At 49.3% G+C, this 21,087-nt stretch overlaps 3 protein-coding genes across 4 annotated transcripts in view; all 3 read right to left on the bottom strand.

Moving 5' to 3' along the window:
* PRDM15 (PR/SET domain 15) overlaps positions 1–2,177 on the bottom strand; it is a 59,254-nt gene extending 57,077 nt beyond the window's left edge. The window contains exon 1 of one of the 2 annotated variants that reach the window (XM_043474470.1): positions 2,086–2,177. The gene's annotated coding sequence lies outside the window, so the exon portion shown is untranslated. The remainder of the gene's footprint in view (positions 1–2,085) is intronic. The other variant, XM_043474471.1, reaches the window with a different exon arrangement.
* Positions 1,535–4,945, bottom strand: LOC122445168 (vegetative cell wall protein gp1-like). The gene is made up of 3 exons (XM_043474130.1): positions 4,832–4,945; positions 2,331–2,811; positions 1,535–2,274 (listed from the first exon to the last, which is right to left on the bottom strand). The coding sequence occupies exons 1-3, from the start codon at positions 4,943–4,945 to the stop codon at positions 1,535–1,537; spliced, it is 1,335 nt and encodes a 444-aa protein (XP_043330065.1).
* A 4,985-nt stretch (positions 4,946–9,930) lies between these two features.
* The window catches only part of C2CD2 (C2 calcium dependent domain containing 2), a 63,194-nt gene continuing 52,037 nt past the window's right edge, over positions 9,931–21,087 (bottom strand). The window contains exon 14 of the mRNA XM_043474472.1: positions 9,931–14,244. Coding sequence (XP_043330407.1) covers positions 14,024–14,244 — 221 coding nt within the window. The 3' untranslated portion in view covers positions 9,931–14,023. The remainder of the gene's footprint in view (positions 14,245–21,087) is intronic.

Genomic DNA, 21,087 nt, shown 5'->3' on the forward strand with positions numbered 1-21,087 from the left:
TGTTTCCACTCAGACAGCCCCTCCTCAGACCTTCTGGGTCCCCACTGCTCAAGTGCACACACCCCTGCCCAAACCCCCACCTCCACCTGCCACCCTTCCTGCCTTCTCCTCCAGGCTCCAACCACTACCCATCTCCTCCCCTCCAGAACATTCGATCCATGGGGCAGGGCCTTCTCTCTTGTTCTCTGCAGCACCGGGCAAGTGACAGCTGCTTGATGGATGGCCCATGAATACAGACATACATGAATTGTTTGAGATGAACTCAGCAAGTGTCGTCATGGGTCACAACTGTGAAAAGGAGGCTGAGAAAGCATTTGAGTCCCTGCTCACAATCTCAACCTCTCAAATCCCATGTCCAAGAAACAGCTGCCTTCAATCTCTCTTAAATCTGCAGAATGGGTGCAGTGTTCTTCTCCTGGCCTTCGACACAGACAATGGTATGTGAGATGTATATGCCAAGCTAACATAGTTCTTTCTCAAATACAATCATTCCCAGAAAAGCTATTACCCTTGCAGTTGAGTTGTTTTTTTAATGGGTGTTCTGGAAAAATATAAATGTTTTCTGTTTACAAAATAGAACATATTACTACTGCATTCTTTGTTGACAACTTTTCTGCAAAAATATGAATCAAAGATATAGGAGAAAAAAACTACATAGGATAAATCCTACTATTTTTCCTCTTCAAAATTCAAACTATAGTTCTACTTTCTTAACCATTCACCACCATAAGGTAGTGATGTCAAGGAAATGCGGAGAAGCAGAGTGAAGCAGTGAAAATGTGGAAAATGTGAAAATATCCAGGTTTGAAACAAAATATGGTAGTGGTGTGTGTGTACTGGGGTGGAGAGAGAACGGGCAGGCTGACTTATAAAAACAAAGTGTCCACATCATTACAGGTTCCAGGGAGAGTTCATACTGTTGCCTCTTAAGATTTGTCACAAAACCAGTTGCTCATTTACTTTTCATCCTTAAAAATACTTCCAGGAACTTAACAGTGTTCTCCAAATTGAACTGGTGAGTCCTGATTTTATGACAGTGGTTTAGGCAAACGTAGTATTTGTGGGCTGGCAGCTTTAACTATGTACACGGTTCCACGTGTCTCTGATCACACACAATTTTCTACCATTTTAATCCACCCATGGTGTACCCAGTGGTGGGGAGGGGGCAATTTCTGAGCGTTTGTGGATAAAAAAAAAAATCTCATCCCCTACATTAAGAACTTAATAAACACATAATAACTATAACCATCAGGTAGATGGATATTTCCACAGGGCATTTCCACTTATCCCCTCAAAGCTGACCCTCACCCGTCCGACATCCTCTCCAGAGGCCACATGGCCTGCTGGTCCACCTGTCCGCGCCAGGGCGGGGCCAGCGCGCCCCTTCCCAGCACAGCCACCCACCCGGAGAGCGGGCACATGCCACCTGTCCATGGGTTTCACTATCTTGCCTCTGCCACGCAAGGGTTTACACAAATGGGATGCGGGGTGCTCTTGGGGGTGGGGGTGGGGTGGGCAGCCCCACCGCCCAAATTCAGGGGTCTGCCTTTGCAATCGCAGGAGCCAGGGGCCCAGGGACCCTCCCCGTGCGCCCCCGGAGGCTGGGACAAGGACTAGGGAGCGTGACATCACGAGGGACCGTCGGCGACGAGGGCGCCCGGGGGCGGGACCGCGGGCCGGGGGCTGGGGGCGGCGGACCCCCCGCGCCGCGCCCACGGGCGAGCGCGGCCCCGGCCCCGCGCCGGGAGCCAGCCGGCCCGGGTGCGGGGGGCGGCGGGGGCCGGCGGGCGGCGGGGCCCGCGGCGGGGCCGGCGGCGGCGGGCGGGCGGGCAGGCGGCGCGCAGGGCGATCCCGGAGCGGCTCCGGGAAATCCAGCCGGGTTTTGACTCCGATCGCCCACGGTGCCCGCAGCCGGCGAATGTAACAAAGAACAGGCGGCATGGCGGATGGACCGGGGCGGGCGGCGGGCCGGGCGGGGCCGGGGGCCGCAGGCCGGGCCGGGGCGCGCGGGGGCGGCCGGCCGGGGGCGGCTGGCCAGGGCGGCGCGCGCGGGGGCGGGCGGCGGGCCCGGGGCCCGGGCTTTACCTGCCTTTGGAATGTGCAGAGCGGGATCGGATCCGGACTCCGGGTTGCGATCCGCTCCGGAAACTGCGCAGCACCGGAAGCCGGGGGGCGGCAGCGGGGCATTGTGGGAGTTGTAGTCCTCAGGGGGCGCGGGCGGCGTGGACGGCAGAGCCTGGACAGGAGAGCGGGAGCGGGCTGCGTGGGCCTGGACTGGGCGGTGTGGCCGCGGAGCGGGCGGTCTGGACTGGAGAGCGGGCAGGGCGGACCGGGAGCGGGTGGTGTGGACGGGGCAGCGGGCGGCGTGGACTGGAGAGCCTGGGAGTAGGCGGTGTGGACGCGGAAGCGGGCGGCATGGACCAGCGAGCAGCAGGGCGCGGGTCGTGTGGGCCGAGAGGAGGTGGCACAGGGCGGTGGAGCGGCAGCGGATGCGGTGGACGGAGCAGTGGGATTGCGGACCTCATGGACGAGGGGGGCCGGAGCGGCGTGGACTGGACTGTGGCAGGGCGCGGGCGAGGCGTGGACCGGTCGCTGGGTGAACGGGCGGTGTGGATCTGGATCGGCCTGGAGACGCGTGGCGGGTTCCGGCTGCCCTTTCCCCGGGGCCGAAGGGGGCGTCAAGCGGCCGCGCGCGCCCCTTCCCCCGTGGCGCGGCGGGTCCAGATACCCATGACGGGTTCGCGTTGGCAACTCGCACACCCCCACCCCGCGCGGACCTTTCTTGTGACGGCTCCTTCGAGACTTAATTTCCTGGGGGGGATGGGGGGAGAAAGAAAGTCGAAGTTTCTTTTTTTCTAACTTATTTATTTTTTAATTGAAGGATACTGCTGTACAGAGTTTTGTTTTCTGTCAAACATCAACATGAATCAGCCATAGGGGCACCATGTCCCCTCCCTTCAGAACCTCCCTCCCATTTCCTTCCCCATCCCACTCTTCTAGGTTGTTACACAGCCCCTGTTTGAGTTCCCTGGTCATAGAGGGAATTCCCATTGGCTATTTATTTTACATATGGTATGGCTGAAACTCCAATACTTGGACCACCTCATGCGAAGAGTTGACTCATTGGAAAAGACCCTGATGTTGGGAGGGATTGGGGGCAGGAGGAGAAGGGGACGACAGAGGATGAGATGGCTGGATGGCATCACCGACTCGATGGGCATGAGTTTGAGTAAACTCCGGGAGTTGGTGATGGACAGGGAGGCCTGGCCAGCTGCAGTCCATGGGGTCACAAAGAGTCGGACACGACTGAGCGACTGAACGGAACTGATTGTAAATTTCCATGTTACTCTCTCTATACATCTCAACCTTCCCCCCACCACCCCACCCCGCCCGTGTCCATAAGTCTGTTTGCTGCCCAGGAATAACGGTTTCTGAATTTAGCCCACGGAGCTGCTTGCTACCCTTCTTGGTCATCTTTCTGCCCACTTGGTAAAGGCTTAGAGGCTCTTGACCTGCCCGCCAAGCTCATAAATTAGAGCAGCTCACTGGTGAGTGGAGATCCTGCCTTTTCAGTCCAGGCCCTGGGAGTCCCCAAAGTTCTGCCTTAACCACTGCCCCACACTGCGCTGTGCCAAGTACCTACAGGCACCCTGGATGCTGTGAACTTGAGGCCAGAGCGCCCCCGCCTGGCACTAACTGTTTCTGTCCCCTCTGCCTTCCACCCAAGCTTGGGGGAGGGATGGGGCTTGTATGGCCTCAACCCCTATCATTCACTGAACAAACAATCACAAAGGACTAGAAACAGAAGAGACCAGAAGGATCCTCATCTAGTCCTGGGCGCTCAGATTTGGCAATGTAGCTGCCTTGTACATTTCTGCCTGGCAAAAACTCATTAATAAAATCAAAGAGAGGGACTGAACTGAGAGCAATGATTTGAAATTGATATTAGAAAGGGCTCCTTCCCCTAATATATATAAAGCTCTTAAGAACCAATGAGAAAAAGATAAAGAACCCAATAGAAAAATGAACAGTCTATGGACAGTTCAAAGAAAATACAATGACTCCTATGTATGTTAGTCACTCAGTCGTGTCCAACTCTTTTTCAACCACATGACTATAACCCTCCAGGCTCCCCTGTCCATGGGATTCTCCAGGCAAGAATACTGTCCATGCCCTCCTCCAGGGGATCTTCCCAACCCAGGGATCGAGCCCAGGTCTCCCACATTGCAGGCAGATTCTTTACTGTCTGAGCCACCTGGGAAACCCATAGGAAACGCTAACTAACTATATTATTGCAGCTGTGTATGTAAGCAAAATTACAGTGAGATCATTTTTATCTTTTACATTAGCAAAGATTTTCAAAGTTTAATAGCATGATTTTGAAGAGACTGTAGAGAAACAAACGGTCTCATCCTTTCCAGGTTCAGATGTAATCAGCACAGCCTCCATCTGGGCCATCTGTTAATATCCACAGAAATCCTCAATGTCCAAAACCTTTGGCCCAGCAGTTCCACCTGCAGGAATTTATCCTTCAGCCAGGCTCACTTGTACAAATCGATCTGTGTACAAGGTTCATCTTTTTTTTCTTGGCCACACCTTGAGGCTTGTGGGAGCTTAATTCCCTGACTAGGGATTCAACCCACGCCCTGGGCAGTGAAGTTGATCTTAATTTCCCATCAGCAGGGCGTGTCCATAGGGACTGGGGAGGAAGTGCTGCTGGTGCTCCTTTCTCTGCCCCTCCCCCACCTTGACAGACAGCCTTCCCCAGTGGCTGCCCGGTGGCGGTCTCAGTAGGTCCAAATCCCGGCCTCCCACACCTGGATCACCTCACCTGTGCCTCCTCCTCAGCTCCGCCCTGCTGAGCCCCACCCAGTGGTGAGATTCCAACCTTCTGTTCCTCGAACACGTTGCCAAGGTCTACATTCACCCCTATATCTTGGGACATGTTCCCAGGTTCTCCCCATCATTCAGGTCTTTGCCCAAGTGCACCCCAACTCCCAAGAGCCCCAAACTGACCACAGCAGCTAATGTGCAACCCCCACCAACACATCCACCCCTCTTGAAACATCACTCCCAGGTCTCATCCCCGATGGCTGGTTCTCTGCTCCCTGCACACCAAATAAGTGCTGGTATATATGCACAGAGAAGGTTGTTTACAGAAAATAAAAATGACCTGAAGGTGTTCAGCCCAGGGCTGGGAATGTGGATCCCAGCCACATTGCATTTTCACAAGAATTCTCAGCCTGTTCAGTGTATTCCATCTATGAGGGCTGGAAAGAACTCATTTAAAGGCAGATTTGTATCCAAAATGATAAAGTCTAGGGGGGAAAAAAGTTTGTTGCTGGAAGTTTCGAACTCTAATTATTAACAACTGACGCATAACAGGTCTTCCCTGAATCCCAGACAGGAAAACAAAAAACACCTATAAAGGATGTCATGGAGGCAATCAGGAAACGTGAATATGGACTGTGATACTAAATTGCAATATTGCATCAATGTTAAGTTTCCCTGGCATGATCATTGTATTAATGATATGAAGATGCCCCTGTTCTTAGAACCAGACATGAAACAACGGGCTGTGATGGCTTACGGTGAACAGTGTCAGATTTGTGATCTCTGAAGATTTAACTTTGGGACCAGGGACCAGGCTTGATCACTCAAGAGCTTTTGTGTAGCAGAGCTTTATTAAAGTGAGAAAGCTTCTGACATAGACATCAGAGGGAGACGGAGAGTGCCCCCTGCTAGACTTTAGCCGGATGTTTCATGTCTGTCAGAAAGCCATTAATCAGATAAGAGGGACACCTCAGGGCTGACGGAGTCTCACCAGGCCCCTCGCCCACAACATGCATTTTTGAGATAGGATGGCACAAGGTGTATCATCCTCCAGCCATAAAACAATTGATATGAATACTGGTTTGTTGAGCTATTACCAGGCCAAGGTTTGAGAAAAGGAAAAATAGTTAGTCTTAGGTGGAACCATTTTGAAGAAAGGCAGTTCCAAAGCAAATACATAGTTTCATTACATAGCTTAAGAAAAAAATTTCCACAAGAAAAACACATGGTTAGCTCAAGGTTTGAGAAAAATTAAGTTCTGGTGGAACCAGGTGTCATCGTGGCAACACAGAATTTTAAAAGACACCTGCAGCCTATTTCCTCCATTTGGACACCCCTGGCCTTCCTGCCTGTTACCCTCTCAGCTGGTTCAAAATTGGGAAAGGAGTATGTCAAGGCTGTATACTGTCACCCTACTTATTTGACTTCTATGCAGAGTACATCATGCAAAATGCTGGGCTGGATGAAGCACAAGCTGGAATCAAGATTGCCGGGAGAAACATCAATAACCTCAGCTATTCAGATGACCCCCCCCCCCACCTTATGATAGAAGAGAAGAGGGATTAAAGAGCCTCTTGATGAAAGTGAAAGAGAGTGAAAAAGCTTGCTTAAAAACAACATTCAATAAACTAAGATCATGGCATCTGGTCCCATCACTTCATGGCAAATAAATAGGGAAACAATGGAAACAGTGACAGACTTTATTTTCTTGGGCTCCAAAATCACTACAGATGGTGACTGCAGTCATGAAAATGAAAGATGCTTGCTCCTTGGAAGAAAAGCATGACAAACTTAGGTAGCATATTAAAAAGCAGAGACATGACTTTGCTGACAAAGTCTATCTAGTCAAAGCTATGGTTTTTCCAGTAGTCATGTATGGATGTGAGAGTTGGGCCATAAAGAAAGCTGAGCGCTGGAGAACTGATGCTTTTGAACTGCGGTGTTGGAGAAGACTCTTGAGAGTCCCTTGGACAGCAAGGAGGTCAAACCAGTCCATCCTAAAGGAAATCAGTCCTGAACATTCATTGGAAGGACTGTTGCTGAAGCTGAAACTCCAGTACTTTGGCCATCTGATGTGAACAGCCAACTCATTGGAAAAGACCCTGATGCTGGGAAAGATTGAAGGCAAGAGCAGAAGAGGGCAACAGAGGATGAGATGGTTGGATGGCATCACCAACTCAATGGACATGAGTTTGAGCAAGCTCCAGGAGATGGTGAAGGACAGGGAAGTCCAGAGTGCTGCAGTCCATGGGGTCACAAAGAGTTGGACATGACTGAGTGATAGAACATGTTCTTAGAAAATGCATTCTGAAGAATTTAGGGTGAAACATGATGTCCTCAAACAATAATCGATCAATTGAGCACTAGATCCTGGATCGAACAAATGGAGCAAAGCCAGTGAATCTAGGTGAAGGATACATAGGTTATTCTGTAGGTTGGAATTTTAAAAAATAAATTGGGAGAATTAAAAACAGAAACACACAAGGCCCTTGTGTGTTTGAGTGGCTAAGTCTCCATGCTCCCCATGTAGGTGGCCGAGGTTTGTTTCCTGGTGGGAACTGAATCCCACATGCTGCAATTAAAGATCCTGCATGCCACAAAGATTCAAGATCCTGTGTGCCAGGAACAGTCAAATAAATAGATATGTATAAAACCCCACATCAACAGAGAAGTGCTTCCCATACTATCAGTGGATTGTCCTTCCCGAACAGAGAGCAGCTGTGACATTAAGAAAGATGTCATTGCTTTTCTGTGCGGCCCCAAATTGGGGCTCATGCTCTCAGCCCTGACATTGGCCTGCTTGCTACATGTCTCATAGCTCTGGTTTTTTGTTAATTTAAACATAAAGCTCCTTTGCTAGGGGATATTGTGGATGTACACATCCTAAGCTTCACTTCTCCACACCACCTTTAGCTCCTGCTTTCAATCTGGCTAATTCTTCCCATCCAGATAAAGACAACTAACCAGCAAGTAGTCTCATGCCTACTACGTGCCAAGCAGTGCATCTCATGTTCCGTCATTCTCACCCATAACATAAAGTTCGGGAAAGACCCCGTGAGGCCCCAAGTCCTTGATCTCTTCAGTTGACACGACGTAGGGGAGACTAGTGGTCATAAACATGGGTTCTGCAGCCAGGCAGCCTGGGCTTAAATTCTGGTCCTGCCAGTTACCAGCTGTGTGATCTTGATCAAGTGACTTAACCTATCTATGCCTCAGTTTCCTGAGATCATAACTCACAGGGTTGCTTCAAAGAGCATAGAAGTCAGTGTCTAGTAAATACTTTGCAAAATCCTGGCACGTAGCAAGCGCTCAGTTAGTTTTGGCAATAATTACTGTGATCGCGAGTCCTCCCCTGGTATTTCTCTAAAATATCAAGCTGCCCAGTGCACCTATACAAACATCCAACTTGATGAATATCGACAGCATCAGTATCATGAATAGTTCTGAATGCCTGGCACATGCAAGGCACAGCTTGGCCATTTGTATTACGGACAGTTATGGTTCAGAGCAGAGGTGAGCTGTAGACAGCTGTGGAGGGTGATGCCCCTGGCTCACCTTGGGAAGGGGGCCTGGTCTGGCAGCTTTCTCTTGAGGGCAGGCACTGTGCTAGGTCATTCATGCTGGTATCCAGCCCTCTATGGTGAGCAAGCTGCCTTTCTTTTGATAGATGATTTACTGACACATACATACAGCACTCAACATTTGTGAGGGACCAAGGTCCAGAGCAGCACTCTTTGTCACGCACATCCCCTCCATGTCCGCTCCATCCTCGGACCCTGGTGAATGGGGTAGGAGTGGGTAAGCAGAATTCTTGATACAAAGCTGTCAACTGATGTCCATCATCGCCCTTTGTGGGCACCATTCTAAATCCAGGGGATACGGGCACCCACATTCTTGCTGGGCTTCAAGTCTAGGACAGGGTGAGAAGGGGCTGAGTGACAGGGCTGAAGGATGCTGACAGAAATGCTCTGGGGCAGGCACTTCACGTAGAATGCAGGACTTGTTTGGTTAGACCATAAGGACGGGGAGAGGTGTGTCCTGGGGCTGAGGGGTGTGCACTCCACAATGAATGTGCTGAAGTGGCTGAACTGGATCCATCTGTGCTGTGTAGACGGAATTGGAACACAGTATGCACCTGCAAGTGACTGCCGGGAGATCGGGTTGGACAGCTGGTCATCCAGACTCCTCCTGGAGTGTCAGCACAGAATAGACCGCTGGCCACACAGGAAGCAGCTGTTCAATAGAGGGCCTGGGATGCCTTAATCCTAAACCAGACTCAGCGCCATCGCCACCTGCCATGTCCAGAGCAGAGAACCCAGAGACGAGCCTGCAGTGCTGGGGCTTTATGTAGGCGGACTCTTCCTCTGAAATGCAGGGCTGTCAGTCTTGGCCCTCAAGTGACCACTCCATACCCTAGAGAACTTTCAGGGTTAGGACAGCTGAGAGGAAGGGTGGGGGATGGGGATGGGGGGCTGGACTGGGGACCAGTTTTCTTAGGGCTTGGGCAGAGCAGGGGGGGGAGGAAATTGACACAAACAGGGAAGCTGATAGGCAGCCAAGACATGAGGCCTGCAGGGCTGGCACAGGATACTCTGTCTGTGCGCCCCTCCTGGCCCCTGCCCCACCCCTATCCCTAGAACCCGCAGCCTGGATCCCAGCCATCCTGGGGCCCCACCTGGCATCTACCCCTCCAATTCTTAGGCGGCTGGGGCAGGGCGATGATGGCGGCATGGTGGATGGATAGCAGTTTCACCCCAAGGGGAACAGTGCTCCTCAAAAAGTCCCTGGGGATCACTCGGGGTCACATAGCCACTGGGGGACCCAGGTCAAGTGACCCTGAGTAGCAGGCAGCACCTACAATTCACTGGGGTCCTAACACTCACTGGAGAGACTGTCGTTCCAGTCAATGATTTTAGCCCCAGGCTTAAAGCAGGTGCTTAGCGACATATGAATCATTTATGAAGAACGTTAGGACAGCTCCTCCTCCAACCAGCTGACCAGGGTCGCACGTGACGAGAGAAAGACCAGGATTCCCAGACCCTCGGAGAAGCTGTGGGACACTGGGGCAGCACAGGACTCAGCAAAGACAACTCAGTGTTTAGTGTTCTGTGGGCCCGTTTATTTCCTTCCAAGACCGTTTGCGTTCCAGCCACATCTTCCCGGAATGAACCCAACCACACAAGGTCAGTACGAGATTGCAGTCTGTTTTTAAAGTGCTACCTAGGAATACAATCACGGTCGGGTAAATTCATCACCATGCTTGGTCATCAAGCCAAACCTCTCCGCATACCTGGAAACCCTTTTGTTTTCTTTTTTGAAAAAAAAAAAAAAAACAACCTGTAGCTTTGATACAACACTGAGGAGGCGGGGAACTAGAAGCCTAAATTATAAATGGCACATTACTGGTCATTTGGAAGCTGGGGGAATGGGGCTGTGCTATGCTCAGTCATGTCCAGCCCTTTGTGACCTCATGGACTGTAGCCTGTCAAGCTTCTCTGTCCATGGGATTTCCCAGGCAAGAACACTGGAGTGGGTTGCCATTTCCTCCTCCAGGGTGAATGGGGCAGCTTGTTGCATTTTGACTGCTTCCTCATCTGGAAGGAAAGAATGCCAAAAAAAAGGAAAAGAAGGAAGCAGAGAGGTGTAACCTGAGTTTGCTTCACAGGACTAGCAGTGCTGATGTCCCCGGGGCCGCTTGCTTTGGTCATCACGCCTTCGCAGGTTTGGGGTGGTGGTGGCAGGACCGGGCAGCAAGGTCTAGGCTGGTGCTGAGACCTGTTTTTCATCTGATGGAGTTAAATGTTCTGACTTCCAATAGCCACCAACTTACATTTCAAGTTTCAGGACTGAGGGCCATGAGAACATTACTCAGAAAACATTTGAATTGAGTGGCAGCAGTGTAAATTAACCTTTCCCTTTCTGTCCAAGAAGAAAATGTACAGCATTCTTCTATAGATGTGACCAGTGAGACCAATCAAACATCTGGACAGGCACCCAGCTTGTGATTGGCTGGCAGCAGCAGGCCAGGTAATCATCTCTAGAAATCCAGGGATGCTGTGGACTTAAACTTGAGACCTGATTGAAATAAAGTGCTCAGTCTAAACCTTCTTCCTCACAGCAGGTTTTCAGCCAGAATGATGAGATGGGTACTTCTGTTGATGCTACATGAAAACAGACACACACCTAAAGGTCCATTTCATTCCTCAGGAAATAACACAGGCTTGTCCTTAAACAAATCCAATAGAAGTATTGAAACTTATTAAAACCGACATGAGCAGCTGGTTCCAGACATACAGATACACAATAATATTAGTGTTCATGAGAAATTGCTTTCAAACCACCACTCTGCAAGAAATTTCATCAAAACAATATCAAAAGCTGCCAAACCACTCTCACATGTGGAAAAGGTAAAGGGAATGAAGTGATTTACAATAAGTAGGTTTTGCATTTGGTGTATAATCTTAATTGATGTTTGGTGTCAATGACATTTAACATAAATATCCTACGCTATTAAAAAATACACCTGGATAAACAGCTTGGAAATGAAACATTCACATTATCAATACAGCCCATGTTCTCACGGCACTACCCTGACGCTACCTTTCATTTTTCTTGTCTTATTCCTATGTCAGTGTCCTCTGTCACTTCAGAAAAATCCATCTGCTGGAGACTAATGTATGTGCATCTGGAGGGTGGGCTCCTGGAGTGACCTAAATGTACAGGGTTCGTGATGTGCATCTAATAGACACCAGCAGACACACATCTCATCAGCACACACTCCCTCTTGTGTTAATCCATGTGTTTCTCCCTCACAGGTTGGACAGAAAGCCCCCGACACTTCCCCAGGACCCTGCAAAGGTTTCAGGTCTTGAGAAAGTTGAGAAGCAGAGCCCTGGATGAAGGTATGGAGCAGTGAACAGGATGCTCGTGGGGTTGTTCAGGAATGGGAATGGCTACGACTTCTTTTAGAGCGAGAAAGTCGAAACTAAAACTCTGACACCTTCACACTCAAAGAAGTTGAGTTCAAATCAAATAAAAAATTGCACTAACAACTTCTGATCACTGCCTGACATTCTGACACACACAGTACCCTCTTAGAATTAATTCTGAAACGTCACAGGTTCTGCCGACCACATGAAAAAGGACAAGAATCCCTCAAGTAAAACAGAACATTAATGAGACCATTGGTTCCAAAAGACTAGTAGCAATTTCTAGTCTGTGGGGACTAATTTGGTATGAACATACTAGATTTTGGAATGTCAGGTGCTAATTTACAGTGATAAATTAGCTAATTTATCTGTAAATGCTAATTGACAGTGATAACAATTGGAGTATAATCTTTAAAAGCAACGTATGCTAAAAAAGTCATTTTACAGTCACTTGATAATTTGTGGGATACCTAAGGATTTTGAAATGTGCATTTAAAAATAAAATTCCTGGTTTTCAAGTGTTTTTGATGTGGACCATTTTTAAAGTCTTTATTGAACCTGGTTCAATATTGCTTCTGTGGTGTATATTCTAGATTTTGGCCACGAGGCATGTGGGATCTTAGCTCTCTGGCCAGGGATTGAACCCCCTACTCTGGGAGGTGACGTCTTAACCACTGGACCACCAGGGAAGTCCCTAAAATAAAATTCTTAATGTTATTTTCTAATCTCATCCTCAAAAAGAAAAAAAGTAGGAAAGGGAAGAATTCCATAAACTTGATTTTTATAAAGGTTTCTGCTCATCCCTGGCTCTCTTATCCCTGAAATATATGTTGAAGGAGTCACAAAAGCACCTCTAGAAAGGGACTCACCCAATTTCATATCTGTGACAGAAGCCAAGTTTTCATAATTGGCTTTGAGTCTTATGGAGAAAAATGGATCTTATGCAAAACCTGTCATCCTGATGACAGGTGCTCCTTAATAAGCATTTCTCTTAAAAGTGGCTCATCCAGAAGGAGTGAAAAACTGTAACTGGACCCCAGGGGAAGGGCGCACGGGTGAGGAACGTGGTTTCCCCTAGGGGAAAGGCGAATTGATGAGGAAGGTTATTTGGAAGATCCATAGGGTACTAACATCGTGTGCCAAGCTCACTGCTTTTTCCACTAAATTAAAACAAGGGCCTCCCAAGAGTGGCTGAGCACCGTTCACAGTAGCATTCTGAAGAGCTCATAAAAGAAATCTGATGTATGTTTGGCTCATTTGTTATTAAACTTCCATTCCTAAGACTCACACCTGAGACATAAAATGATTTCTTCCTTTGCCCTGATAGTACTTTGTTTCAGCTGTTGGCAATATTTGGCAAAACCTTGAACTACACAAAAACCACGTATGTATGGTGAACACATCCTTGTGTCTGTGGCTTATTGCTCCTGACTTCATCTGACGGGCTGGCTGCTCTCCTGTGAGCCCGGACGGCAGACGGCAGGGAAAACATTCTGTGTGTTGACTGCTCTGTGGTGTTATTATAGCTTCTGACGCTATCCAGAAAAACGTAAAACCACATAAGGATTTACATATCTCCTACTTGCAAATAGGCTCAAAGTAAACTTAGAAAAGTGTTCAGCATAATATGCATAGGATATATTTAGTATTTGCATAATTTTTCAAGTTATATGGCTAATATCAAAGGCAAGTGTCTTCCTATATTTGTCATAGTGTCTGTGTTACTGCGGTGATTTCTCTGTTTGCCTGTATCCCACCTCTCAGTCTGCAGGGGCGGCTGCACTTTTTATTCTGAGTGGCCAATCAGGAGAGGTGACCCATCCATTCCATTCACAGTGACAACAGGTAGGGACCGTCCCCTTTGTTATGTGGTCCAGGCACCAACCACGGTTAGAGCACGGAGGACTGAGCTCGCTTCCCCAGCTGCCCGTCCACAGCCCCTTACAGTGAGTTCCACAGCTCACACGGGAAGCATCCTCCCATTCAACTTCAATCCTTAGCTGTGAGCACAGGCAAACGGTGGAGTCTTCGGGTCCCCTGGCTTCTGGTGGCAAATGGGGCTTTGCAGGTTCTCTTCAGGGAAGCCTCCTGGATGGAGACTGTACTTTTTTTCCCCCTTTAAAAGACAAAACGGTTGGAAGAAACCCAGCTAGATGGTGGACAGGGCGGCCGTCCGGCAGCTTGCTGGCCCCCTGGCTGTATCCCGGCAGGTGGTGATGGTGGGTCCGCATCTGCAGCATCCCTGGGGAGGAGGCGCCCGCCTACGGGCAAGGGTCCGAGGGGGCACCATTCAGGGTGCTCTGGCCCCGGTGCCTGGAGAGCAGCTTCTTGTTCAGGATCCGGGAGAGCGTCACCCCCTTCCTCCGCGCCCCATCAGGCTGCTGCAGGAACACGAGGTCATTGTGCGACTGGCTCAGGCCGGGGTCTTTCTGCTGGTGCCGCCGGCGGAAGAAGAGCTTGGCACCCTTCCTTAAAATTCCTCCTGAAAGAGCAAGGCACAGGGTCAGGGGGCTGTGGCGAGAGGCTGGGACGTGTCCGGGAGGGAAGGAGAGAAGGCAGCTCCAGTGACTAACACAGGCAGCCTGTGACTGCAAGTACAGAAAGGCAGCTGGGGCAGGCCTGCGTGCAACACAAGAGCTCCCAAGGTGTAGTGAGCAGAGCAGCTCAGAACATGAGTAGGGGCAGCGGGCTGGACTGTCCCTTGGAACCCAGTCCCAGGGAAGGCACTTAGATCCCCGACTTTTACGGGTCCCCCAGCCCTACCCACTCCCTGTCATGAGGAACAGTATAAATAGCAGAGCAGGGCTCTAATGACCCAGAAAGGATGCTCTGATATTAAAACCAAATTAAGGACTCTGACAGAAATGATATTCCCCTTCTTAGGAAAGTTGTTGTTCAGTGCCTGAGTCGTGTCCGACTCAGTGCAACCCTGTCGACTGTAGCCCGACAGGCCCCTCTGTCCATGGGATTTCCCAGGCAAGAATACTGGAGTTTGTTGCCATTTCCTTCTCCAGGGGATCTTCCTGACCCAGGGATCGAACCCGGGTCTCCTGCCTTGGCAGGTGGATTCTTTACCACTGAGCCACCTGGGAAGCCCCTTAGGAAAGTTAAATAACACTTATTCTTTGGGGGAGGAAGAGCTTTTGTAACTCCAGATCCAGCATGTGTCTATCAAGCTAAATCACATGAAATGTCTGTTACTTGATCACTTTTGATCGACAAAACCTCAATTTTGCTTGTTTCAACCTATGCGGATTTGACGTAAAATGATAGAACATGAAATAGAACAAATATAGCAGCAGCAATGATTTCAATGGCGATAGTTCCTTAAAGGTTAAAGGCCAGCTACCATAGCAACGGGACAGAGCCCACTAATCTGCTTTCACTTCCACAAACTAGTTTAACATCCTGTGAACAAGGCCCAACAGGGTCCCTTCCAGTCAGGCTGTGAAACCCATGACCATTTGCATGTAGGAGTTAAGGACTTTGAAAGAAGAATGGCTTGACCTTCCCAATAAGGAGCTTCATAGCTAATCTGGCAATTCATTCTTTTCATGACAGATCCAGCGAGTACTTCAAAAGCTGTGACATATGCAGAAACCATCCGGCTGTATCCAAACGCGAGGCCCAAGGGCAACACTTTGCTCTTCTAGCTGAAATCTACAGATAATTGTGGAATCTGACCCAGCCTTGTCCACAGACCTTTGCAGGATCAGCACTGACTGTGGGGAAGGCGGCAATCCCACGAATTTCAGAGCCCACACCCTAGACCTGAACTTAAGGATGCCCGTCCTACTTGCTCTGCCCAGAATGGATGGGTCTCCTCTCCTGACTGGTGCTCCGGATAAAACGTGCAGCCACCCCCGAGGACTGAGAGGTGGGACAGAGAAACAGAGACACCACCACGGGAACGAAAACACTATGATAAATGTAGGAAGACATTTGCCTTTGATATCAGCCATATAACGTGAAAACTTAGGAGCTTCTGTGCGGAAGCTCAAGAGAAATGGGCGGAATTTCACTGGGTCAAAGCCGCCCCCAAAGGCTTGTTTTGATTTTCTCTTTGGATACAATCACCTTTCAAGAAGGCTGATTAGGATACACATATATATATATCAGTATATATATATATATACACACACACACATCAGTCAGTTCAGTTCAGTCGCTCAGTCGTATCTGACTCTTTGTGACCCCATGGATTGTAGCACACCAGGCCTCCCTGTCCATCACCAGTTCCCGGAGTTTACTCAAACTCATGTCCATTGAGTTGGTGATGCCATCCAACCATCTCATCCTCTGTGTATGTATATATGTATTTACAGTTATATATATTTATAGTTATATATATTTATAATTATATGTATATGTATAATATGTATATATTTACAATTATTATAAATATATATATAATTGCAAATATAAATAAATATATATATAATTGTAAACATATATATACACAGAAAATGAGATGGTTGGATGGCATCACCGACTTGATGGACATGAGTTTGAGAAATGGCAACCCACTCCAGTATTCTCTCCTAGAGAATCCCATGGACAGAGGAGCCTGCAGGCTACAGTCCATGGGCCACAAGGGTCAGACACGACTTAGTGACTAGACCACCACCGCCACCAAAGTCGCGAGGTGGTGTGCGGGGGCTTGAGGAAGGCTGGAAAGGGGACAGAGCAGAAAGGTGAAAATAAGTCTCAGTGGCTTTACTCCTGTCAGCGGGCCTGACTGGCTGCTCCCTGGACCTCAGAGGTCCATTCCCAGATCCATTCTAATCCCTGGAAGATGCAGCATATCTCAAAAAAACCATCAGGCAGAGTGCGTGGTGGCTGGAGTCACCACAACCCATGGGGCCTGACCCTGGAGTCTGGCCAGTGGGGTGGATACAGTGATGCCTGCTGGTGAATGACCCAGGGACTCAAATGTCCCGGAGGCTCCCAGCGTGGCCAGGTTCCCTTGGGTTGGGGTGGGCGGGGGGCAGGAGGCACTTAGGAGGTGTTTCTGGTCTACAGGTTCCTGCTCTGGGTTAAGCTTTGTTTGTTGCACACTCAGTCATGTACGACTCTGCGACCCCATGGACGGCAGCACGCCAGGCTTCAGCCCCTCAAATGGCATGTAAATGTGGGGTGTCACATTAGAACACATGAGAGGGAGGGAAGTCCGAGGGACCCATCTGGTTAATCTAGACTCTAATCCCACTTCCCATTCCCATCTCCCTGGGGTGGGGGATGGGGAATGGAAGTGTGGGGAGGGGAGCAGACTGGTCTGTCCCCCAGGCCAGCTGCAGACCTAGGGATGTGGAAGCCAGCAGTAAGAGAACCTCCCCTCAAACACTCCATCCACAAAGCCCATTTCACACGTGTCCCTCTGCTGAAATCCCATCCAGGGTTTGGAGGCAGGGTCTGAGGTGTGAGTGGGGGCGGTGTCGCGGTTTGGATCTTGTCCATCCAGAATTCTTATGTTGGGGTCCTAACCCCAGGCCCTCAGAATGTGACCTTACTTAGAGATATGGTCATGACATTGACAATTCAGTTACAGCAAGGTCATTAGGACAGGTGCTAATCAAGTATGACTGGGGTCCTTATAAAAAGGGGAAGTTTGAACAGAGGCACACTGGGAAATGCCATGTGAAGATGAAGGCAGAGATCAAGGTGATACAACTACAAGCCAAGAGGCAATGTGCTATGTTGTTAGCAATCCCCCCACCCCAAAGCTGGGGGAGTGGCTGGGACAGACCCTCCCTCCCAGTCTCAGGAGCAACCAGACCTGCCCACACCTTGATCTTGGACTTCCAGCCTCTGGAACTCAGAGAAGAAACCTCTGTTGTCTAAAGCACCTCACCTGTGGAAGTCTGTTTCAGCCACCCCCAGGATCTAACACAGATGAGACAGGGAAGGGGAAGATCTGACTTAAGATGAGGATCCTGAAACACCAGCCACATCCTCCTGTATCCTTGAACCCTGGACACCGTGTGGAAGACTGCGCCTGCCCTGCCAGGCACACATGCGGTTTCTGTTCTTCATCCTCAAGTCCACCCTCTGGAGCAGGTGTGCTGTGTTAACTTTGCCTGTTCAGTGTCAATGCAGAACCGGATGCTGTACTCTGGTGCAGATTGACCCCTAACTTGACACGACTTGTTGAGGCTTCTATGGGGACATCGGCTTTTTGGACAGAGGATGGTCATATGAGGGGAGAGACTGAGGTTTGCACATCTACAAGCTGCAGCCCAGGTTATATTTCCCAGCCACCTCCGAGGGTGCTCTCATCTCTTGCTTACAAATAAAAAAGTAGAGACTCGGAGAGGGACATGCTCTGTCCTGCAAAGCTTGGCTCCTCTGTGCTGCTGAGGATGCATCTGAGCTGGAGGTGGCTGTCGGGCATCTGGAGGGCTGGCCTGCCAAGTTGCCACTGGGGAGTCCTCCAGAGGGTGGGATTGAGCAGTTCTCAGAGGGAGCGCAGAGCAGAGCCCTGCTCTTTGGCAGGGACTTGGATAGGCTTCTGGGCGTGATGAAAGGCATGCTAGTGGCCTGGGGAGGACAGAATACTCCAACGCTGTGAGCCCTTCTCCAGGCTCCACAGTTTAACTCATCACATGTGAAGAAGGACCAGTACAAGCCGAGGTTATTCCATTTTCATCACTAAATAATAATGTTGTTGTCTGTTTAAACTTGGCCCCTCAAGCACAGTGACCTTCGGGGTAAATAACTGGGGATGGACACAGCCACGGGTGCGCTTGGTGGATGCCGATACAGCCGCACCGTGGCAGGTCGTAGCTCAGACGGGCAAGCGCCCTCTTCTTGGCAGGGAGGCAGTACCGTACAGAGCCACGGTGACCCGGACGCTGGCTCCCAGTGTTCCGAGTCAGTCTGCCCAGCGTGCCCAGCGACTCCATCCGGCACTGAGCTGAGTGTTGCTGGGAAGCCCCTGTCCGTGTGGTCCAGGTCTCCCATCTGTGCCTGAGCCCTAGGAGATACCCCAGGTGACATGCGTGGCCTTCATCCAATCAACTGAGAACAAAAAGGAAGGATCCCCGGGGCAGAGATTCTGCCTCAAGACTGCGGCATCAGCTCCTGTCCGCCCTGTACGTTTCAGACTCACCCGCACAAACCTGCTCCTTGAAATCTAGAACCAATCCATTCTGTTTCCCTGGAGAACCCTGATAACACAAGAACTCTATAGTTTGGAAGGTCACACTTTCCCCGGGCCCCAGAATCTGTCACTCTTTGCTGATGAGGGAAGTCACAAGCATGGGGCAAGGGAGTGGGGCTGTTTGGATTTAACAAGCCCATCTCATCCACCTGACCGGCAAGAAGCAAGGCTCAGACCTCACTCCCGATCTTAAAGAAGCCTGAAGGTCAAATGTGAAAATGGGCTATGTGAAACTTAAGGCAAATAACCAAAATCTTAGATGGCACCAGGAAGAGAAAAAAAATCTTTCCCTGGTTCCAGCAAGGTTAATTAAAAAAAAAAAAAAAAAAAAATATATATATATATATATATATAAGGCTCAAGTATAAACACATTGTTGTTGTTTAGTTGCTCAGTTGTGTCTGACTCTTTTGCGACCCTATGGACTGTAGCCTGCCAGGCTCCTCTGTCCATGGGATTTCCCAGGCAAGAATACTGAAGTGGGTTGCCATTCCCTTCTCCAAGGGATCTTCCCGACCCAGGGATTGAACCTGCATCTCCTACATTGGCAGGTATATTGACAAGTGTATTCTTTACCACTGGCACCCCCACCGAGAAACCCCATAAACTCATATATGAAGGAATCAAAAATAATTATTCTATTTAATGTTGCAGATACTCCCCACTTTATTCCTGGTTGTTTCCACAATTTAACAGACATAAATTGCTCATGGAAAAATGTGTCCCAACATCTTACAGATAGGAGAACGGTGACCAAAAGCAAACTTGTAGATTGCAGTTTGCTACCCAAAGGACAGCTTTAGATTTCAAGCGGAACCATGGACAGCCCATTTATAGAAATGACTACCTTTTAGAACCAAGGCCAGTTAAGGAAGCCAGTCTGTCTGTATCTCTTGGCGAGGTGGTTTTGTCACATCAGCTAACACAGTTCTGTCTTTCCCTGAGACGCTGTTCCTCTACCACCTAACCAGGGCACTTTGAAGGAGGACGGTGGGAAAACTAGCATCCTGGGAAGGTCAGACTGGGAAGGGACGGGAGGAATAAGGAAGTGGGGAGGTTATTTAACTTCCAGCTCAGTTAGGATATCTGCTTTCCTCATAGCAAGACTATTCTTAATTAAAAAAAAATATATAAAACAAAAATAACTTACTGTGTAGGCAATTAACTCTGGTTGGCATAGCGATCCTCTTAAGTTAAAGGGGATGAGCAGGAGATGGAGAAAAGGAAGAAGTGAAAAGAAAAGTTTGCAACAGCAAAATCAGAATGCGAGACGGTAAGAGTTTGAAGCATTTACATCACACAACATAGGACGTTACTGTGTAGGACGTTGGTCTGTTTCTCTTTGTCTTACTTTTGAATATTTTTCAAAGTCTCCACCAATGCTTTTGTTCTTACTTGCGGTAAAACAGACATAAAATGCACCATCTTAGCCACTTCTAAGTTTGGTTTGTCTGAAGCACATTCGCAGTGTGCTGTAAGCATACCAGGGCTTTGTTAAGCTAAAAATAAAACTAATTTGAGGAATGTATTTCCTGTTTTGGCTGCATCATCACAGTAAGTAGATTTCCAATCAGCAGAATTCCAGGGGAATTCTAACAGGCAGGCAGGTCTCAGAAAGCTAACTTCCTCCTATGACAGGAGACACAGGTGGTTCTTAATCTGAAAACTGGTTTTAGTTTAAAAAGGAGAGCTGCCTCTTTATCACCAGTTTTGGTGGGAAACAACAACCATCTGCATAATGCAGAATCATCTAAGTTTCTGACAACAAATCTCTCAGATAACACTGGAATATAAAGCAATTTTTTAAAGTGCTACCAAATGGGTCCCTTTAAAAAATCCTGGGTCTGTGAAGCCCTAGGAGTGAGGTGCGTCCTGTGAGCCCAGGGCCGCCCGCGGGGCTCAGGGTGGAGAACCAGCGCACCTGTGGGCACCAGGTCCCCAGAAGTGAGGGTGTCACCCATCCCGCCGGCCACGGGAGAGAAGCGGGGTGTCCAGGACACAGCAAGGACACAAACCGCAGGGAAAGAACTCCCTGGGAGGACCGCGGAGGGAGGGAGGGAGGGAGGAGCAAGCTGCGGTCTCTGAACGCACCAGGGTTGGCGAGGCTCAGCCTTTCAGAATGAATTGAGGGCGGGAGGCAGGGTCGGCTTCTGTGAGAAGAGGAGA

The sequence above is a fragment of the Cervus canadensis genome, chromosome 7, assembly GCF_019320065.1.
Source record: "Cervus canadensis isolate Bull #8, Minnesota chromosome 7, ASM1932006v1, whole genome shotgun sequence".
Lineage (NCBI taxonomy): Eukaryota > Metazoa > Chordata > Mammalia > Artiodactyla > Cervidae > Cervus > Cervus canadensis.

What these genes read in the sequence shown, in the direction of transcription:
- LOC122445168 (XM_043474130.1), bottom strand. Translation starts at nt 4,945, where the DNA reads ATGTCCCAAGATATAGGGGTGAATGTAGACCTTGGCAACGTGTTCGAG. An exon ending in GAGCTGAGGAGGAGGCACAG is followed by an intron (nt 2,812 to 4,831) that starts GTGAGGTGATCC and finishes CATCCCCCCCAG; the next exon opens with GAAATTAAGTCTCGAAGGAG. An exon ending in GTCCACACCACCCGCTCCCG is followed by an intron (nt 2,275 to 2,330) that starts GTCCGCCCTGCC and finishes CACACCGCCCAG; the next exon opens with TCCAGGCCCACGCAGCCCGC.